A 19950-nucleotide genomic window follows, 5' to 3' on the forward strand; every position below is an offset into this window, starting at 1 on the left:
GCCCCCACCACCATACTTCACAGTTGGGATGAGGTTTTGATGTTGGTGTACTGTGCCTCTTTTTCTTCACACATAGTGTTGTGTGTTTCTTCCAAAAAAATCAACTTTGGTTTCATCTGTCCACTGAATATTTTTCCAGTACTGCTGTGGAACATCCAGGTGCTCTTGTGCAAACTGTAAACGTGTAGTAATGTTTTCTTTTTGGACAGCAGTGTCTTCCTCTCATGAAATCCCTTCTTGTTTAGTGTTTTACATATCGTAGATTCGCTAACAGGGATGTTAGCATAAGAATTTTGTAAGTCTTTAGCTGAAACTCTAGTATTCTTCTTCACCTCATTGAGCAGTCTGCGTGGGCTCTTGCAGTCATCTTTACAGGACGGACACTTTTAGGGAGAGTAGCAGCAGTGGTGAACTTTCTCCATTTATAGACAATTTGTCTTACCGTGGACTGATGAACAGCAAGGCTTTTGGAGATACTTTTATAACCCTTTCCAGCTTTATGCAAGTTAACAATTCTTAATTGTAGGTCTTCTGAGAGCTCTTTTGTGTGAGGCATTATTCACATCAAGCAATGAAGGGCAGGGCAGCTGTAACCAACACCTCCAATCTCATCTCATTGATTGGACTCCAGTTGGCTGACAACTCACTCCAATTAGCTCTTGGAGATGTCATTAGTCTAGGGGTTCATACTTTTTCCACCTGCACTGTCAATGTTTACATGGTGTGTTAAATAATGGTAGCATGGTAACATTTAAATATTTGTGTGTTATTAGTTTAAGCAGACTGTGATTGTCTATTGTTGTGACTTAGATGAAGATCAAATAACATTTTATGACCAATTTGTGCAGAAATTCATATCATTCCAAAGGGTTCACATACTTTTTCTTGCAACTGTATGTGAATTTTTTATATATTTATTAAAAGCATTCAAATAATCATTACTGTGTGCTTGAGCAAGGATGCTTGTATGTATCCAGCGTTAGAGATTTGCCATATGCCTCATGAGTAGGCTAAGCATGTAACTGTCAAGTCCATAAGGCAGAAAATGTATCTTTGGAAAATGCTTAGCATTTGTTTTAACTTTGGAACAACTGATTGCATATATTTGATCCAGTTTAGCTGAATTTCAAGATGATCTGTCAGTATAATATGACCATGTGTGTAACCATGTATATAGCCACTAAGTGCTTTCACTCAGCAGGAGGGCAAGAGGAGGCATGGTCAACATTTAATCAGCAAGCAAACAGAGTGGTTACCTGCAGTCATGTCTGATTGTTCAGATGTTTAAAAAACACCAATAAATAAGCAAAAAATAATAATCAAACAAACATAAGAAAACCATGCTTTGCTTTGATATAATCAGTATGCCCCATGTCATAAAGTTCTTTCATTGGTCTCACTGCTAGGAGGCTGTGGCTAGTTCAACAATTTTAAAAGTATAATGTTGCACTTAGACAAATTGATGCACTTTTAACAGTGTCAGCTTAGTACATATAACACAACCACCAACTGTTTTCAATTCAAAGAAAATTACTACTTGGATATTGATGATAGTGGGGTCAGCTAAAATATAACTTCATTACAGCAATAATGTAGAAGTATGTTTTGATTCCAGCTGATTATTAAAGCAAATGTAAGACAACTGACTGCACAGCAATGATTAAAGTTCTGAAACCACTTAACCAGAAAAAAATATTATAGAAAATAGTCATTAGGAACTTTAGCTTTGCTGTATGTAATTGTATGTACTGTACAGTAAATGCTGGTAGATTTTATAAGGTCCTCACACTGCCTGAATAGATTGCAAACTTATTTATCACAACTACAGACTTAGTGTGCAAAAAAATTCCTGAAATTATGTTTTTGATATAATAGGTTGAATATTTTACCTTGAGACACTCATCTTGTTTTGAAAGTTCTTCACAGTCTTTTTTATTCAGATATGAAGAGTTAAGTAGAAGATCCACCTCAGCAATAAACTGTAGGTGACGTGCAATCTCTGCTAGGTATGTAGAAGGCACATTAGAGGCATCCACTTTCATTCCTTCAATCATTGCATGAGTGCTTTCTTCATGAACTGTTTGCTGATGAAGATATATAACAAGTTAACTTTTTTTTAGTACATGTGCAAACAGCACAAATATGCAAATATGTACATACAAAATATATCCAAACAATAACATCAGTGTTAATAAATTGTTTAAAACCTCTAGAAACTAATATCCTTAAGGCCCCTTTATACAATGCAAGGCTAATGACTTTCTAAAGAATTTGATTTGTAATAGTATTTTGAATATTCCCTTTTGTTATATTTGGCTAATGCATTGACTTGGGTATACAAATTGTTCCTTTTTTATCTATACTGTAAACACAACTAAAATTTGAGTTGCACAATTTGGCTTTCACATCAAATGGAACTCAAAGAAAAGTCAACGTTAATGTTAAGAATTTAATGCAACATTTAGATTGACTTGTATTGTGTACTCACTCAATATTATTGCATATATAGGATGTATATCGGATGCACTGAACTGTAATATTCAATATCTGATTTGTTTTGGCTTTAATACAACTAAACTATGTCCACTATTATCTGATATATAGGGAAAAACACAATACAATAAACATGTAAAACCTAAGCAACCAGGCAAAAAGTATTCTTTTTTTAACGTTATAACTCTATAAGCACCAGAGTCAAATTATGTCTTACTAATGTTTCTTTATTGTATTCCATCTGGATTTGATTTCTGTATAAACACTACTCATAAAAAGTTAGGGATATTTGGCTTGTGTGTGAAATTTCAGGATGAACCTAAAGTGCACTCTATCCTTTACAGGTGAACTTAATGTGACTGTCACGAGGGTGTCAAGAGCCACGCCTGACTCCGTTGTACCCGGGGTCAGGAGGTCGCAGCGGTTGGCTGCACGCTCTATGTCAGATAGGGAAGTTTCCTCATTGTAGCTTTCTGGGTTTGCTTTACAAACCCTTTTGGCTCACTCAGGGATCCGTAGCTCCTTCTCTCAGCTGTTCCTTGTCCAGCACTCCCAATCCTCCTTATATTCCCCTCTCACACTTCTCTGGTTGCCAGATATAGAGCTTCCTGCCTGGACATCTATCCTGACCCACTGGAGCTGTGTTGCTGCGTTCTCTGAGTGTTGCCTTAGAACGCTACCCTCCGGATCCCTGTTGGACCTTTGTGGACAATTGTTGCCGTCCACCTGGGTGTTTGTGTTTGTCTGTGTTTGTCTGTCCTCTCCCTGGTGTTTCCCTCTTAGTGCAGTGGTGAGGACTAGCGATCCCACCGGCCCGTTCATTATCTAGGGCTCATTTCAGGGAAAGCCAGGGTTTAGGCACGTGATCGCCGCACGGGTGAGGAACCCGTCTAGGGACGACAGGGCAGGCAGGTACCAGCTGCAAGGTGAGTTAGGGGTCACCACCTTTCCCTCTCCCTTGTGCAGGGCTTTCCCTGTTTTCCTCCCTGTGTGTGACGCCGGTCATTACATTATATCTGGCCCTTATTTTTGTGTAGGTAAAAAAAAAAAAAAAAAAATTTTTTTTTACCTACTTAGAATCCAGTATGGATCCAATTGCTGCTCTGTCCGAACAATTTCATGGCCTGTCTTTGGAGGTGGCAGGATTGAAGGCGTCGGTCCTCCAGCAACAGCAGCAATTACAACAGACCGCAAGCCCAGCGGTTGCTACTGGTAACCAGGTTGTTGCGGAACCCAAGGTCCCTCTCCCTGACAGATTTTCTGGGGGAAGGGACAAGTTTTTGACGTTCCGTGAGGCCTGTAAACTATACTTTAAACTGCGTCCTTACTCCTCTGGTAATGAAGAACAGCGGGTGGGTGTTGTTATTTCCCAGCTGCAGGGGGACCCGCAGTCCTGGGCGTTCTCTTTACCTACTGATTCCCAGGCTCTTCGGTCAGTGGATGAGTTTTTCGGGGCCTTGGGTCTCATATATGACGACCCTGACCGAGTCGCACTGGCTGAATCAAAATTACGGAGACTCCTACAAGGAGAGCGGCCGGTAGAGGAGTATTGCTCTGACTTCCGTAGGTGGGCTACGGATACCCAATGGAACGACCCGGCTCTCAGGAGTCAGTTCTGCTCCGGGTTATCCGAAAGGGTTAAGGATGCGCTTGCATTGTATGAGACCCCCTTTTCCCTTGATGCAGTTATGTCCCTTTCTATCCGTATAGATAGACGCCTTAGGGACAGGTTGAAAAAACCGGAGCCATTGATAACCCCTCCCAAGCAGCAGTTAGTCTGTACGGACATAGACGAGCCTATGCAGCTAGGAGGAACTACTCATCAGGTCCGTCCTCCTGAGGTTCGCCGTAGGCGTGGGGGTTGTTTTTTTTGTGGGGAGAGGGGTCATTTCATTAACGTCTGTCCTTCTTTCCTCAGAAACAAAAAAACCGTCGGAAAACTACTAACCCCAGGCTGTGTGGAGGATGTCAGCCGGGGGGTATACGTCTCCTCCATACGTACATCGCAATTTGTGTTGCCAGCGGTTATTGTTTTTGGTGATAAGACAGAGACTGTTTCTTTCTTTCTAGACAGTGGAGCAGGGGTAAATTTGATAGATGCCCATTTTGCCCGCACTATGGGTTTGTCTCTCTGTACGTTACAGAGATCTATTCCCATATTTGCTATAGATTCTGCTCCTCTGTCTCAGAGAAACCTCACCCACATCGTTCATAATTTACACCTTCGGGTAGGGGACCACCATAACGAGATGCTTTCATGTTATGTTCTGGAGGGGCTTCCCACTCCGGTGGTGCTGGGCCTACCCTGGTTGGTAGCGCACAATCCAGTGGTGGATTGGCAGGCCAGGGAGATATTGGAGTGGAGTGAGCCGTGCAGAGAAAATTGCTTAAATAGCAATTGCTTAGTTGCCTCCATAACTACCCTACCTACATTTGTTTCGGACTTTGAGGACGTTTTTTCTGAAAAGGGTTGTCAGAAGTTACCACCTCATCGTCCTTATGATTGCCCGGTTAACCTCATTCCCGGCGCAAAATTACCCAAGACCAGGTTATATAATCTTTCAGGTCCAGAGAGACAAGCCATGAAGGATTATATCTCCGAGAGTTTGGCTAAGGGACACATCAGACCCTCTTCTTCACCCGTGGCTGCAGGGTTTTTCTTTGTTAAAAAGAAAGATGGGGGCCTGCGTCCTTGCCTAGATTTTCGTGAATTAAATCGGATAACCATCCGAGACCCATACCCTCTTCCTCTCATTCCTGACCTGTTTAACCAGATTGCGGGTGCTAGGTGGTTCTCCAAACTCGATCTTAGGGGGGCCTACAATCTGATTCGTATCAAGGAGGGGGATGAGTGGAAGACAGCTTTTAACACCCCTGAGGGGCATTATGAAAATCTAGTTATGCCTTTCGGCCTGACCAATGCTCCTGCCGTCTTTCAACATTTCGTTAATGAGATTTTTAGTCATCTAATCGGCAGGTTTGTGGTAATATACCTAGATGATATCTTAATTTATTCGTCTGATCTGAAAACACATGAGGTGCATGTCAGACAAGTACTACAGGTCCTACGGACGAATGAATTATATGCTAAAATTGAAAAATGTGTTTTTGCCGTTCAGGAGATACAATTCCTAGGTTATTATTTATCTGCGTCAGGTTTCCGTATGGATCCTAGGAAGGTCCAGGCAATTTTGGATTGGGATCTTCCTGAGAACCTCAAAGCACTACAACGGTTCTTGGGCTTTGCGAATTTCTATAGGAAATTCATTAAAAATTATTCGGTGATCGTAAAACCCCTTACTGACATGACTAGGAAGGGGACTGATTTTTCTAAATGGTCTGACGCCGCTAAAGTTGCTTTTTCCTCTCTAAAAGAGAGGTTTACCTCAGCACCTGTACTAGTCCAACCTGATGTCTCTCAGCCTTTTATTGTTGAAGTCGATGCATCAGAGGTGGGAGTGGGGGCTGTGCTGTCTCAGGGTCCGTCTCCTGGCAAATGGCGTCCTTGTGCTTTCTTTTCTAAAAAACTATCTGCAGCGGAACAGAACTACGATATTGGCAATAGGGAACTGTTAGCTATTAAACTTGCGTTTGAGGAGTGGCGTCACTTTTTAGAGGGGGCAGTCCACCCCGTCACTGTGTTTACGGACCACAAAAATCTGCTGTACCTCGAATCAGCTAAGCGTCTCACCCCTAGACAGGCTAGGTGGTCGCTATTTTTTACCAGGTTTAACTTTGTGATTACCTATCGTCCTGGGGTAAAGAATACCAAGGCTGATGCACTATCTCGTTGTTTCCCTGGAGGGGGTAATGTGAGTGATCCGGTACCCATTCTACAAAGAGGAGTAGTTGTCTCTGCGGTACACTCTGCCTTGGAGGGGAAGGTGTTAGAGGCCCAGGGGGACGCCCCGGTCTCTTGCCCTTCAGAGAAGTTGTTTGTACCGTTGAACCTACGTCTCGAATTATTAAAGGAACATCATAATTCGGCACTTGCTGGGCACCCGGGTAGTAAAGCAACCTTAGAGCTATTGTCTCGTCGTTTTTGGTGGCCAAGGTTGCGTCAGGATGTATTGGATTTTGTGTCTTCTTGTTCTACCTGTGCGCGCGCAAAAGTTTCACATACACGTCCTGCAGGGTCTCTATTACCACTCGTCATTCCCAATAGACCATGGACACATCTGTCTATGGATTTTATCACTGACTTACCTTTGTCTGCGGGTAAAACAGTGATTTTGGTAGTAGTGGACAGGTTTAGCAAAATGGCACACTTTATTGCGTTACCCGCACTACCTAATGCTAAAACTCTTGCTCAGGTATTCGTCAGTGAGATCGTGAAGCTTCACGGGGTCCCCTCCGATGTTGTTTCGGACCGGGGAACCCAGTTTATTTCTAAATTTTGGAAAGCTTTTTGTTCCCGTTTAGGGGTTCACTTGTCCTTTTCCTCAGCTTTCCATCCTCAGTCGAATGGACAGACTGAGCGTACCAACCAAAACCTGGAGACATATCTAAGATGTTTTGTGTCTGAAAACCAAGAGTTGTGGTCGTCATATTTACCGTTAGCTGAGTTTGCCATAAATAATCGCCGTCAGGAATCCACTGGCAAGTCACCTTTTCTTGGTGCATATGGTTTTCATCCCCAATTCTGTACTTTCAAAGAGGGGGGGTCTTCTGGGGTTCCCGAAGAGGAACGGTTTTCGTCATCTCTTTCATCAGTATGGCAGAAGGTGCAAGCTAACTTGAAAAATATGGGAGGTAAATACAAATGCATGGCTGATAAGAGACGGTCGCCAGGTCCGGACCTAGGAGTGAATGACTATGTGTGGCTGTCTACAAGGAATATCAAGTTGAAGGTTCCCTCTTGGAAACTGGGTCCTAGGTTTATTGGTCCTTACAAGATTGTAGCCATCATCAACCCCGTGGCTTTTCGCCTGGAGTTACCTCAGACTTTTAAAATCCATAATGTCTTTCATAAGTCGTTACTCAAAAAATATGTTCCACCTCTAGAACCGTCACCGCTGCCACCCCCTCCTGTTGTCGTGGATGGTAGTTTGGAATTTCAGATATCCAAAATTGTTAATTCTCGTCGGGTCCGCCGCTCTCTCCAATATCTGGTGCACTGGAGAGGTTACGGTCCCGAGGAAAGAATGTGGGTTCCTGCGTCTGAGGTAAACGCCGACAGGCTAGTCCGGATTTTTCATGCCTCTCATCCTGAGAGACCTGGTCCTGAGTGTCCGGAGGCCCCTCGTAGAGAGGGGGGTACTGTCACGAGGGTGTCAAGAGCCACGCCTGACTCCGTTGTACCCGGGGTCAGGAGGTCGCAGCGGTTGGCTGCACGCTCTATGTCAGATAGGGAAGTTTCCTTATTGTAGCTTTCTGGGTTTGCTTTACAAACCCTTTTGGCTCACTCAGGGATCCGTAGCTCCTTCTCTCAGCTGTTCCTTGTCCAGCACTCCCAATCCTCCTTATATTCCCCTCTCACACTTCTCTGGTTGCCAGATATAGAGCTTCCTGCCTGGACATCTATCCTGACCCACTGGAGCTGTGTTGCTGCGTTCTCTGAGTGTTGCCTTAGAACGCTACCCTCCGGATCCCTGTTGGACCTTTGTGGACAATTGTTGCCGTCCACCTGGGTGTTTGTGTTTGTCTGTGTTTGTCTGTCCTCTCCCTGGTGTTTCCCTCTTAGTGCAGTGGTGAGGACTAGCGATCCCACCGGCCCGTTCATTATCTAGGGCTCATTTCAGGGAAAGCCAGGGTTTAGGCACGTGATCGCCGCACGGGTGAGGAACCCGTCTAGGGACGACAGGGCAGGCAGGTACCAGCTGCAAGGTGAGTTAGGGGTCACCACCTTTCCCTCTCCCTTGTGCAGGGCTTTCCCTGTTTTCCTCCCTGTGTGTGACGCCGGTCATTACAGTGACCTTCTCTAAACTTTTGAATGCACATGTCCAACTGTTCAGTGTTTCAGTACGTTTTGCACAACTTGCTGTTTTTTAACAAGGAGCTTAATGGCAAAATTCACAACAGGTGTTTGATCCCAATAAATTTGACAGGTGTTTGCCCCAATAAATGTTCCTGGTTTAATTAGAATTGGTATTAAAACAGTCCCCCTCATCACGCTGTTTACATTTTAACATCATGAGACCAAGATGACACTTTACATTTGTTGAACAGTACCTCGCCAATGCGAGGATTCAAGCAGGATGTTCTTAGACGGAAGTGGCCACTGAGCTTAGAGGGTCACAGAGTGTCATCAGCAGGTTGCAACACAGATACAGAGATGTTAGAAGAGTCACAGAAAGGAAAAGAAGTGGACGTCCTTTTGCCACATCCCACACCGATGACCGCTTCATTGTAAACATTGCCCTGCAGAACCAGATGATGAATGCCACACAACTCCAGGCACATTTAAGGGAGGTGAGAGGCACCCAAGTGTCGCGTTAGACCTTTCGAAAGAATTTACATCAGCATATTCTATATGACCTGCAAGGGTACCTGACTAGTGATGAGCAGCATAGACAATATTCATTTTTAAGATATTTTGCAAATTTTGGGCCTAATATTTGTAATAAATTTGCAAATTTTAAAATTCATGAACTCCAGTCATTTTCTTGATTTTTAAAGCTGCTAGAAGTTTCCTGAGACTGCAGAAAATGCACAGTACAGTAATTGCTATCACACTACCTAACACACTGCACTGGAACCTATCAGCTTCACTATATCACTATATATATATATATATATATATATATATATATATAAAACCTACACTGACTACGTCCCACTATCTGTATTATATATATGAGCTAACTAACTATCCAATGTAATTGACTTACCAATGTATATGACTCAGCAAAGCACAGAGCACAGCAATGACACTGCTCTCTCTCTCTCTCAGAACTGCAAAAAACAGCAGAACATGGCTGCTGGGGAGTTTCTTATATAGTAAGGGGTAGGCAACTTTCCTATTGGTTGCTAGGGATGTTGCTAAGCTCAGACAAAGATATTGCAGCCTTCTCATTGGCCTACAAGCAAGAAGCAGGAGGGTACTGATGAAAAAAAAAAAACTAGAATATTTGCAATTCCGAAAATATAGCACTATATTCTAAATCTTTGCAAATTCTCAAAGTGTCGTTATTCGCAATAAAAACACAATTAGAATATTCACAATCAACACTATACCTGAGACACTACAAGGCACCGGCGCACAGGCATCATCGTCTTACATGGGCCAGGGAGCATCTACGCTAGACGACGGACCAGCGGGCCTCAGTGCTGTTCACTGATGAAAGTCGATTCACACTAAGCAAAAATGATGGCCGCCAATGATGTTGGAGAGGGCTATGCATCATCAGCGACTGTTGTCACCAGACAAGCCTTTGGTGGTGGTGGTGTTACAGTGTGGGAAGGTGTGTCTAGTAAATATTGAACTGTCCTACACTTGTGTAAGGTACAAATGACAAACAGTGGTGTACATAGAGAAGTAAGGTCCCCATAGCAAGGATAAAACCAGCCCCCCCCCCCCCACACACAGGACAGAAGGGTTTCCGCCTAAACCCCTTTCAATGACCCTTGGGTCATTTTTTCCACTGCCTCATTTGTTAAAAGTTGTTCCTTTAGAGGGTAGAGTCCTGACCAAGTTTTTTCCCACCTTAAAGGGGGATGATCCCAACTGGGCACTCTCTTGCCCTGGGCCCAATAGCAGTCGCATGGTCTGCCACTATGGTAGTTACACCCCTGGTGACAAGCCCTTATTACTTGAAAACATCATTAATCCAGTCATTATTTCTCTGCTTGAACAACACAGGCCTAATTTCATCTTCATGGACAACAATGCAGCAGCTCATCAAGGTTCCATCATTAGGGAATGGCTGCTGGACACTGGGGAACCTCAAATGGAGTGACATGCACCTTCTCCAGACCTGAATTACTGTCAGTATTGGGTCAGTGACCTCATTGCAGGGTGGCAGATCGTCACCTGCACACTGCAGCGCTATGGGTCCCAGTGCTGGCTTACCTTGCAGGACAAGCAGGCACCCTCCAGCATACCACCACATCCGTCCTCATAGCCAGGTATCATGTGGTGCGCTATAACGCACTGGGCACATCTCTCCCATTCTTATGGGAGTGGTGAGCAGGCTCCTAATCACTGAACCCACCCGGAGGCAGAGATACTGGTATATAGGGCAGCTTCACTTACCATTTAATGCCCAAGCATGGTTGTATACCTGGTAATTTCTGCTGAAGCCTGTCGTCTGCTACTTGGATTATCTGGACTATTAACCCCTGCATTGCCTGACTATAAATCTGCCTGCCGTCTACTGTAAGTTCACCTGGATTTCTGACCCTGCACTGTCTGACCACGAGTTCGCCTGACCCAGATTACCGTATTACTCTGAACTTTGTTTGGCCTTTATTGGAAGTGACTTTTGTATACCTTCTGCCAGTAAAGATCAACTGTTCCTTTACTCTGCCTTTGTTGGACTCTGTATACACTGCTGCAGTTAGCTGCATTCTGGGTGACTGGTGCAAACACCAGGGTCCTGACTCTAATTCCTAGTCCTCTATCAGCTGATCCAGAGGATCCACATCCTCTGGTCGTAACAATCCCATTAAAAAACCTACAGGATCAGCTGAGTCACCGTGTAGAGACTCCTAACTCTGCACACTTGAACCTCAATGACCTGAGGGTCGCCCTTCAAGAAGAGTGGAATGCATGCCTCATCAGACAATAAGTTGACTTGTGAATAGCATGAGGTATCGTTGTCAAGTTTTGATTGATGCTCAAGTTACATGGCAAGCTATTGAGACTGACATTTTTTGTGGGGGTAAACCCACCAGTAGAGATGAGCGAAGCGAGCTCTTCGGATCCTAGATACTAAGTTGCTTTGCTCAAAACTTTGGTTTAATGCTCTGTGGAGCATTAAACAGAGAATCTGCTTTGATTCTGTCTGTGTCCTATGTTTGGAGCTTTATCTGTCTGGTCTGTTTTTCAAGGTTCCTGATTGTTCTTTCTTCCAGTGCTCTGTGTTTTGTCTTATGCCTGTATCTGTGTTTGCCTTGGATTTGTTTGTTCTATCTGGTTCTGATTTAGTGCCTTACCTGTGCTTTTAGTGCTTTGCACTAATGTTGCTGACCTCAGTAGGTCTGCTACCATTTACACAGGGACTATTCCAAGAAGTAGTGGCCTGGTAACTCCCCTGCAGTGAAGTACAGACCCCTGTATAGGGGTTAAAGGGTGAAAACCAGGGGACATTCAGGTTAAAACCCTCAGGTCTAGCTCACGTCCAATACATAGAATTTTTGAAAAATTTGATTTGTGTCCGTATCGATTTGTCACGAATCAAAGTTGCTCCAATTGGCTGATGGTGTTAACAAACAGTGAGTTTCAAAACACAATTCATTGTTGCATGTGTTGTGCTTTCTCATATTAGAAAGCTTTGAAAATGTATTCTTTATCAGGGTCAGATTGTGTTTAACCCCTTTAGAACACTTTTCACATTAATGATCAGGCAAAATTTGGGAATTCTGACGCGTCACATTATGTGGTAATAACTTTGGAAAACTTTTACTTATCCAGGCCATTTTGAGATTGTTTTCTCGTGACACATTGTACTTCATGATAGTCATAAATTTGATTCAATTTATTTCACCTTTATTCATGAAAAAATCACAAATTTACCAAAGATTAAAAAAAATGCAATTTTTTCAATTTAAATTTCTTTGCTTTTAAAACAGAAAGTGATACCTCATAAAATATTTATTTACTTAACATTCCTCATTTTTCAGGACGTTAGAAGGCATATAATTGTAGAATCAATTCATAAAATAAAGACAATTTCCAAACACGCTTTTTAATAACCAGTTCAGGTCTGAAGTAATTTTGTGGGGCTTACATAGTGGAAACCCCCAATAAATTACCCTATTGTCGGTACTTCACACCTTAAGTTGCTCAAAACTGATTTTACAAACTTTGTTAACGCTTTAGGTGTTCTACAAGGATTAAAGGAAAATGAAGATGACATTTAAAAATTTCACTTTTTGGCAGATTTTCCATTTTAATATTTTTTTTTCCTTAACACATCAAGGGTTAACAGCCAAACAAAACTCAATATTTTTTACCCTGATTCTGCAGTTAACATAAACACCCCACATATGGTCGTAAAATGATGTAAGGGTACCCAGCAGGGCAAAGAAAAAAAGGAATGCCATATGTTTTTTGGAAGGCAGATTTTGCTGGACTGGTTGTTAGATGCCATGTCCCATTTGAAGCCCCCCAGATGCACCCCTACAGTAAAAAACTCCCAAAAAGTTACCCTATTTTATGAACTAGGGGATAAGGTGCCAGTTTTATTGGAACTATTTTGGGGTACATATGATTTTTAATAGCTTTATATTATATTTTTTTGTGAGGCAAGGTAACCCCCCAAAAAATTTTGGGCACTGTTTTTATTTTTTGCAACATTCATCTGACCAGGGAGATCATGTGCTTTTTATAGAGCAGGTTGTTACGGATGCAATGATATCAAATATGTCTACTTTCTTCGGGTTTTTTTGTTTCTGATTTACATAATAAAACATTTTTGAAAAAATATATTTTTGTCTCCATTTTCAAAACGCCATATATATTTTTTTTTCTGCTGATAGTCTTGTTGTCTAGGCTTGTTTTTTGCAGGAACAGTTGATGTTTTTATTGATCATTCATTGTTATACCTTATGGGTCAAGATGACCAAAAATTTGGCTGTTTTAGCACAGTTTTTATTTATTTATTTTTACAGCGTTCTCCTGAGGGGTTAGGTCACGTGACATTTTTATAGAGCAGATTGTTACAGTAATAGCATTTTTTAAACAAAATAATATGTTTTAATGTCTCCATAGTATGAGAGCCATAGCTTTTTTATTTTTTGACCGATTGTCTTAGCTAGGGTCTCATTTTTTGCGAGATGATAGGTCATGTGATATAAGAAAAATATGACAATCACACTCCAATTTTAATGCAGAAAATATTTATTTAATTTGAATAGGCAACTTCACAGTACGATGTGACGTTTCGGTCAAAACTTGACCTTTATCAAACTCAGGTTGCCAGGTAGAAAGAACGAAAAGTGAGCAGAAGAGATAGGTGGTAGACTTCACCCCAGAGAAGGTCATGTGATATGTTTGTAGAGCATGTTGTTACAGACACGGAGATACCTAATATGTCTACTTTTTATTATTTAAGTTTTACACAGTAATAGCATTTTTGTGTCTTCATTTTCTAATTTTTTTCATTTTTTGGGCAATTGTCTCATCTCATGTAGGGGCCCTTTTTTTAATGAGGTTATGGTTTGATTGCTACTCTTTTGTGGTACATATGACTTTTTTGATCACTTTAAATAAGTTTGTTTTTAAGGCTACTTTCACCCTTGCGTTCAGAGCGGATCCGTCTGGTGTCTGCACAGACGGATCCGCTCATATAATGCAGATGATTGGATCCGTACAAACGGATCCGTCTGCATTATATTTTAGAAAAAAAGTTGCTCAGACGGATCCGTCCAGACTTTACATTGAAAGTCAATGGGGGACGGATCCGTATGAAATTGAGCCATATTGTGTCAACTTCAAATGGATCCGTCCCCATTGACTTACATTGTAAGTCTGGATGGAAATGTTTGCCTCCGCACGGCCAGGCGGACACCCAAACGCTGCAAGCAGCGGAGGACAAACGGTGCCAGACTGATGCATTCTGAGCGGATCCGCATCCACTCAGAATGCATTAGGGCAGTACAGATGTGTTCGGGCCGCTCGTGAGAGCCTTCAAACGGAACTCACAAGCGGAGCCCCGAACGCTAGTGTGAAAGTAGCCTAACCCTGGGTTCACACCTGAGCGTTCCTCAAACGCGCGTTTTACGCACGTTTTTGTCGCGCGTTTTTATGCGCGTTTTTTGTAATAGTAAACGCGCGTTTGACGCGCGTTTGTGTCATTGACTGCAGTGTCCTATGGCCACAAACGCGCGTCAAAACGCCCCAAAGAAGCTCAAGTACTTGTTTGAGCGTCGGGCGTTTTACAGCGCGTTCGTACGCGCTGTAAAACGCCCAGGTGTGAACCCTTCCCATAGGGAAGCATTGGTTTTCATGTCTTAAGCGTTTTACAGCGCGTTTTGAACGCGCTGTAAAACGCTCAGGTGTGAACCCAGGGTCAGTGAGTTGGGAAAAATTTCAATTCCATCATAGTTTTTATCTTTTTTTTTAATGGCGTTCACCATGCAGGGAAAGTAACGTGATCCTTTTATAGAACAGGTAATTATGGATGCGATGATACCAAACATGTTTAGTGTATTTTTAAAAACACATTATATCATTATAAATGTGTGGCTATAACAATTAGTTTTTTTACTTTTTTAAATATATTTTTTTACCCAGACTCACATGGTTATTAACCCATTAGGGACAGGGCTCATTTTCACCTTAAGGACCAGGCAATCTTTTGCAAATCTGACCAGTGTCACTTAATGTGGTGATAAGCTTTTACTTATCCAGGCCATTCAGATTTTTTTTTTGGGCACAAATTGTACTTCATGACACTGGTAAAATGAATTAAAAAAAAATCATTTTTATTTATAAAAAAATACAAAATTTACCAAAAAAAGGCCCATTCTAGAAACTACACCCTCAAGATTTCCAAAACTGATTTTACAAACTTTGTTAATCCTTTAGGTGTTGCACAAGAGTTATTGGCAAATGGAGATGAAATTTCTGAATTTTAATTTTTGGGCAAATTTTCCAATTTAATTCATTTTTTCCAGTAACAAAGCAAGGGTTAACAGCCAAACAAAATGCTACATTTATTGCCCCGATTCTGTAGTTTGCAGAAACACCCCATATGTGGCCGTAAACTACTGTACGGGCACACAGTGGGACGTAAAGGGAAAGGTGCGCCGTGTGGCTTTTGGAAGGAAGATTTTGCTGGACTGGTTTATTTGCACCATGTCCCATTTGAAGCCCCCCTGATGCACCCCTAGAGTAAAAACTCCATAAAAGTGAACCCATTTTTAGAAACTATGGGATAAGGTGGTTTTGTTGGGACTATTTTTAGGGTACATATAAATTTTGGTTTATCTATATTACATTTTTGTGAGGAAAGGTTACCAAAAATATAAATTCTGAAATTTCATCTCCATTTGCCATAAACTGTTGAGGAAAACCTAAAGGATTAATAAAGTTTGTAAAATCAGTTTTGAATACCATGAGGGGTGAAGTTTCTTAGATGGGGTCGCTTTTATGGAGTTTCTACTCTAGGGGTGTATCAGGGGGCTTCAAATGGGACATTGTGCCCAAAAAAATGGCCATCAAAATCTGCCTTCCAGAAACCATATGGCGTTGCTTTCCTTCTGCGCCCTGCCGTTTGGTCATAGAGCAGTCCTCAACCACATATGTGGTGTTTCTGTAAACTGCATAATCAGGGTAATAAATATTAAGTTTTGCTTGGCTGTTAACCCTTGCTTTAATACTGGAAAGAAAAACTGATTAAAATGGAAAATTTGCCCAAAAATTGCTGTTTTGGCATCGTTTTTATTAAACAATTTTGACCGTGTTCATCTGAGGGGTTAGGACATGGGGAATTTTTATAGAGCAGATTCTTATGGATGCGGCGATACCTAATATATCTACTTTTTAAATTTATTTATGTTTTACACTATATTATCTATTTATAAACAAAAAAAACATTCTAGTATCTCCATAGTAATTTTTTTTTTTTTAGCCGATTATCTTATTTTTTGCGGGATGAGAGGACTGTTTTATTGGCACTATTTTGGCGTGCATATGACTTTTTGATCACTTGCTATTGCAATTTGTGTGATTTTAGGTGACCAAAAAATGCCTTTTTTGCACTGTTTTTATTTAATTGTTTTGACCGTGTTCATCTGAGTGGTTAGGTCATGGGGTATTTTTATAGAGCAGATTCTTACAGACGTGGCGATACCTAATATGTCAACTTTTTCTTTTTAAATTTTAGTATTACTAACTAGCCAATCGCAGTGATCGCTGGCCCGGCCGTTAGCTGAGATCCCTGGCTGTGTGTAATAGCTCGGGTCTCAGCGCTGTCACCATGTCTGCAGACATGGTGACAGTTTAATGCCATGACGTGTATACCCGTCATGGAGCACCAAGTAGCAGTGCTCCATGACGAGTATACACATCAAAGAGCGCTAAGGGGTTAAGCACACTGAATTGTGGGAAAATAAACAAGGCTACAAGGCTTGTTGTGACCAAGTGTCCAAGTTCCCTGTCCATATTTATATACACACACATTGAGATCAGAAGAAAGGGTGGCTTGTTCTGCACATGTCCTAATGTGATGACTTAATGGGGACATCATGCCTGCCTGTATTTATAAATGCACAAATGTTAATTGTCATAAGAAACAGTGGCTTGTTCTGCACAAGTGTCTAAAATGATCCTTTAATAGGGAGAATGCCTGCCCATATTTATATATTGCGAGGATTTTCTCTGGTAGACAGGTTCCTAAATCAAACTTCCGTGTTTACTCACACATAAGGCAAACACAAAACTTCACTTTGCAGTCTTGGTGTTAGTTCACACACAATGGAAAGTCCATATAGCAAAAAAGCAGTTCTTCCTCCAGCTGTCCATAGATGGCTTTTAGGGGGCCTGTTTCCCCTAAACATGAATATCAGCCATTTAGCAAGGCACAAGCCTCAGATCCCAGCACACACACCTTGCTACTAAGCTCTTTTAAGGACAGCTAGGTGCTGCTAAAACCAGGTACAGCACTTAAATTTGAGTCCGGTGTTTGACCCCACCTGGCTGCAAAACAGCCCAGCAGCACACGCTGGGATGAAAATACCTGTTTTCCCAGACCATACCCTTCACTGTGTCACATACACCCCCTTTGTTCAACTTTGAGGGGGTGAACACTCACCAGACAATGTACTCGGGACAGGGCACCAGCATTTCCCTGTAACCAGCCTTCCCTGTGATCCACTGTAAATTTAAAGTTTTGTAGGGAAATGAACCATCGGGTGACCTGGACATTTCTGTCTTTGGCCTGGCTCATCCACTTGGCAGGGGAGTGGTCACTAATGAAGCAGAATTTTCTCCCCAACAAATAATAGTGGAGAGACTCGAGTGCCCACTTGATAACCAGGCACTCTATCCACTATACTGTACCTAATCTTTGCTGGGGTGAGCTTATGGCTGAGGAAGACAATGCATGGTCACATCTTGTGCTCCTAGGATGCCGGCACATGGCTTCGCAGTGTGGGCTTTTTTTTAACGCGCCAGCTGCTAACAATAGTGTTGTCATCTGCAGCCTGCAGTAAGCCCAACACTCACCTAGGGAGGACCACCTTAAAAAGGCCTCCCATCACCGAGCCCAGTGGGATCAATGCCATCAGAACCCACAAAGCCACACTCCGAGTGCTCCACGTCCTGCCTCTTCTCCTTCTCTATCTTCCTATGTGTCCTCCACCTCACCTTCTACCGTGCCGTTGTCGAGTTCATCTGGCACAAAGCAGGTTTCCATGGCCCAAGTGTTCGAGCGTAAAAAAATGATGACGCCAGATAATCTTCTTGCACAACTGCTGACTGCTGGCTTGTCGGAACTGCTAGCCCGCCAACTACTGCCATAAAAATTGGTGGACTCGGAGGCCTTTAGAAAATTTTGGGCCATTGGTACATCGCAATGGAAGGTCCTATGAAAGAAATATTTCTCCCAGAAGGGCATGCCTGAACTATATGGCCACGTTCAGCAACAAGTTAATATATCTCTGGCACACAGTGTCGGTGCCAAGATACATCTGACCACAGACACGTTGTCTAGCAAACAAGGGCGGGGAAAGTGCATAACTTTTACTGCCCACTGGGTGAAACTTCTGACGGCCGTCAAGCATTTAACCTGTGGATTTGGTGTTATGCCACGAATTGCATGCAGGCTTCTTCTCCTCCTCCATGCTCAGTCTCCTCCTTGGCTGACTCCTCCTTTTCCACTGCTACTGCCTCTTCCGCTGCACCCCCTAAGCTCCCCAGAACCTATTCGACGTGCCAGGGGAGATGTTGTCATGCTGTGCTGTGAATGCTTTTTGCCTAATCTTTGGGGCCTGTACTGGCCGACAGTTACATATTTATCCTATGACCGCCTAACCTACCTCCATCCACAGAATCCATAGTTATTTGCTGTCAGGTGAATGCCCATTGCCTAATTTTTGGGGCCTCTACTGGCTGACAGTTACATTTTTATCCTGTGACCGCCTAATGTACCTCCAGCCACAGAATCCAAAGTTCTTTGCTCTCAGGCGAATGCCTATTGCCTAATTTTTTAGGCCTGTACTGGCCGACAGTTACATATTTATCCTGTGACCGCCTAATGTACCTCCAGCCACAGAATCCAAAGTTCTTTGCTGTCAGGTGAATGCCTATTGCCTAAAGTTTGGGGCCTGTACTGGCCGACAGTTACATATTTATCCTGTGAACACCTAATGTACCTCCAGCCACAGAATCCAAAGTTCTTTGCTGTCAGATGAATGCCTATTGCCTCATTTTTGGGGCCTGTACTGGCTGACAGTTACATATTTATACTGTGACTGCCTAATGTACCTCTAGCCACAGAATCCAAAGTTCTTTGCTGTCAGGTGAATGCCTATTGCCTAATTTATGGGGCCTGTACTGGCCGACAGTTACATATTTATCCTGTGAACGCCTAATGTACCTCCAGCCACAGAATCCAAAGTTATTTGCTGTCAGATAAATGCCTATTGCATAATTTTTGGGGCCTGTACTGGCCGACAGTCATTTTTTTTTATCTCTAGCCACATAATCACATCCCTGTCTCACTCCTCTGCTTTTCATTATGGTGGGGTATGAGCCACATTCACCATAAGAACCTTCCAATGTCACAGGGTCATGTGACTGTGCCCCCCACCCCGTACTGTGCCCCCTTATTTTCTGCATTGTGCCCTCTTACCACACCCTGTGCAGTGCCCCTTGTCATTCCTTGTACTATGCCCTCTTATACCCTTTTATTCAGTCACGGTATGGCGGTGTTATCCGGTCACTGTTCAGAGGTGTTATCCGGTCACTGTATGGTGGTGGTATCCAATAACTGGATGGCCATAACTGTAACCCTTTCTCTGCCCACGCCATCCTTTTGTAAACCTGGCATGAGCCGGAAAAATCTGTAGATTGCGTTGCTAAGGACCTTTGTGCCAGAGTATATATTGGTGTACTCAGATTTTGTATTGTCAAATTGTATTTTAACTTTGCATTTTGAAAGGAATAGAAAATAAAAATATATTTAAAAAAAAAAGGACCTTTTGTGCCACAATCTGTGCCAGAAATACGCCTAACATAGACGTATTTCTACATAATAAATGACCACCTAATTGTATTATTATCGGTGGTAGGGCTAATATCTCTATATTTTATATATATATATATATATATATATATATATATTTTAGTGT

General features: G+C 42.4%; 1 protein-coding gene across 6 annotated transcripts in view; it reads right to left on the reverse strand.

The window, feature by feature from the left end:
• The window catches only part of DMD (dystrophin), a 3186583-nt gene that overhangs the window by 1600483 nt on the left and 1566150 nt on the right, over nt 1-19950 (reverse strand). For all 6 annotated transcript variants that reach the window (XM_044284724.1, XM_044284721.1, XM_044284723.1 and 3 more), the window contains one exon: nt 1890-2084. In XM_044284724.1, the coding sequence (XP_044140659.1) occupies nt 1890-2084 (195 nt within the window). The remainder of the gene's footprint in view (nt 1-1889; nt 2085-19950) is intronic.

This window comes from Bufo gargarizans, chromosome 3 (genome assembly GCF_014858855.1).
Source record: "Bufo gargarizans isolate SCDJY-AF-19 chromosome 3, ASM1485885v1, whole genome shotgun sequence".
Taxonomy (NCBI): Eukaryota; Metazoa; Chordata; class Amphibia; order Anura; family Bufonidae; genus Bufo; species Bufo gargarizans.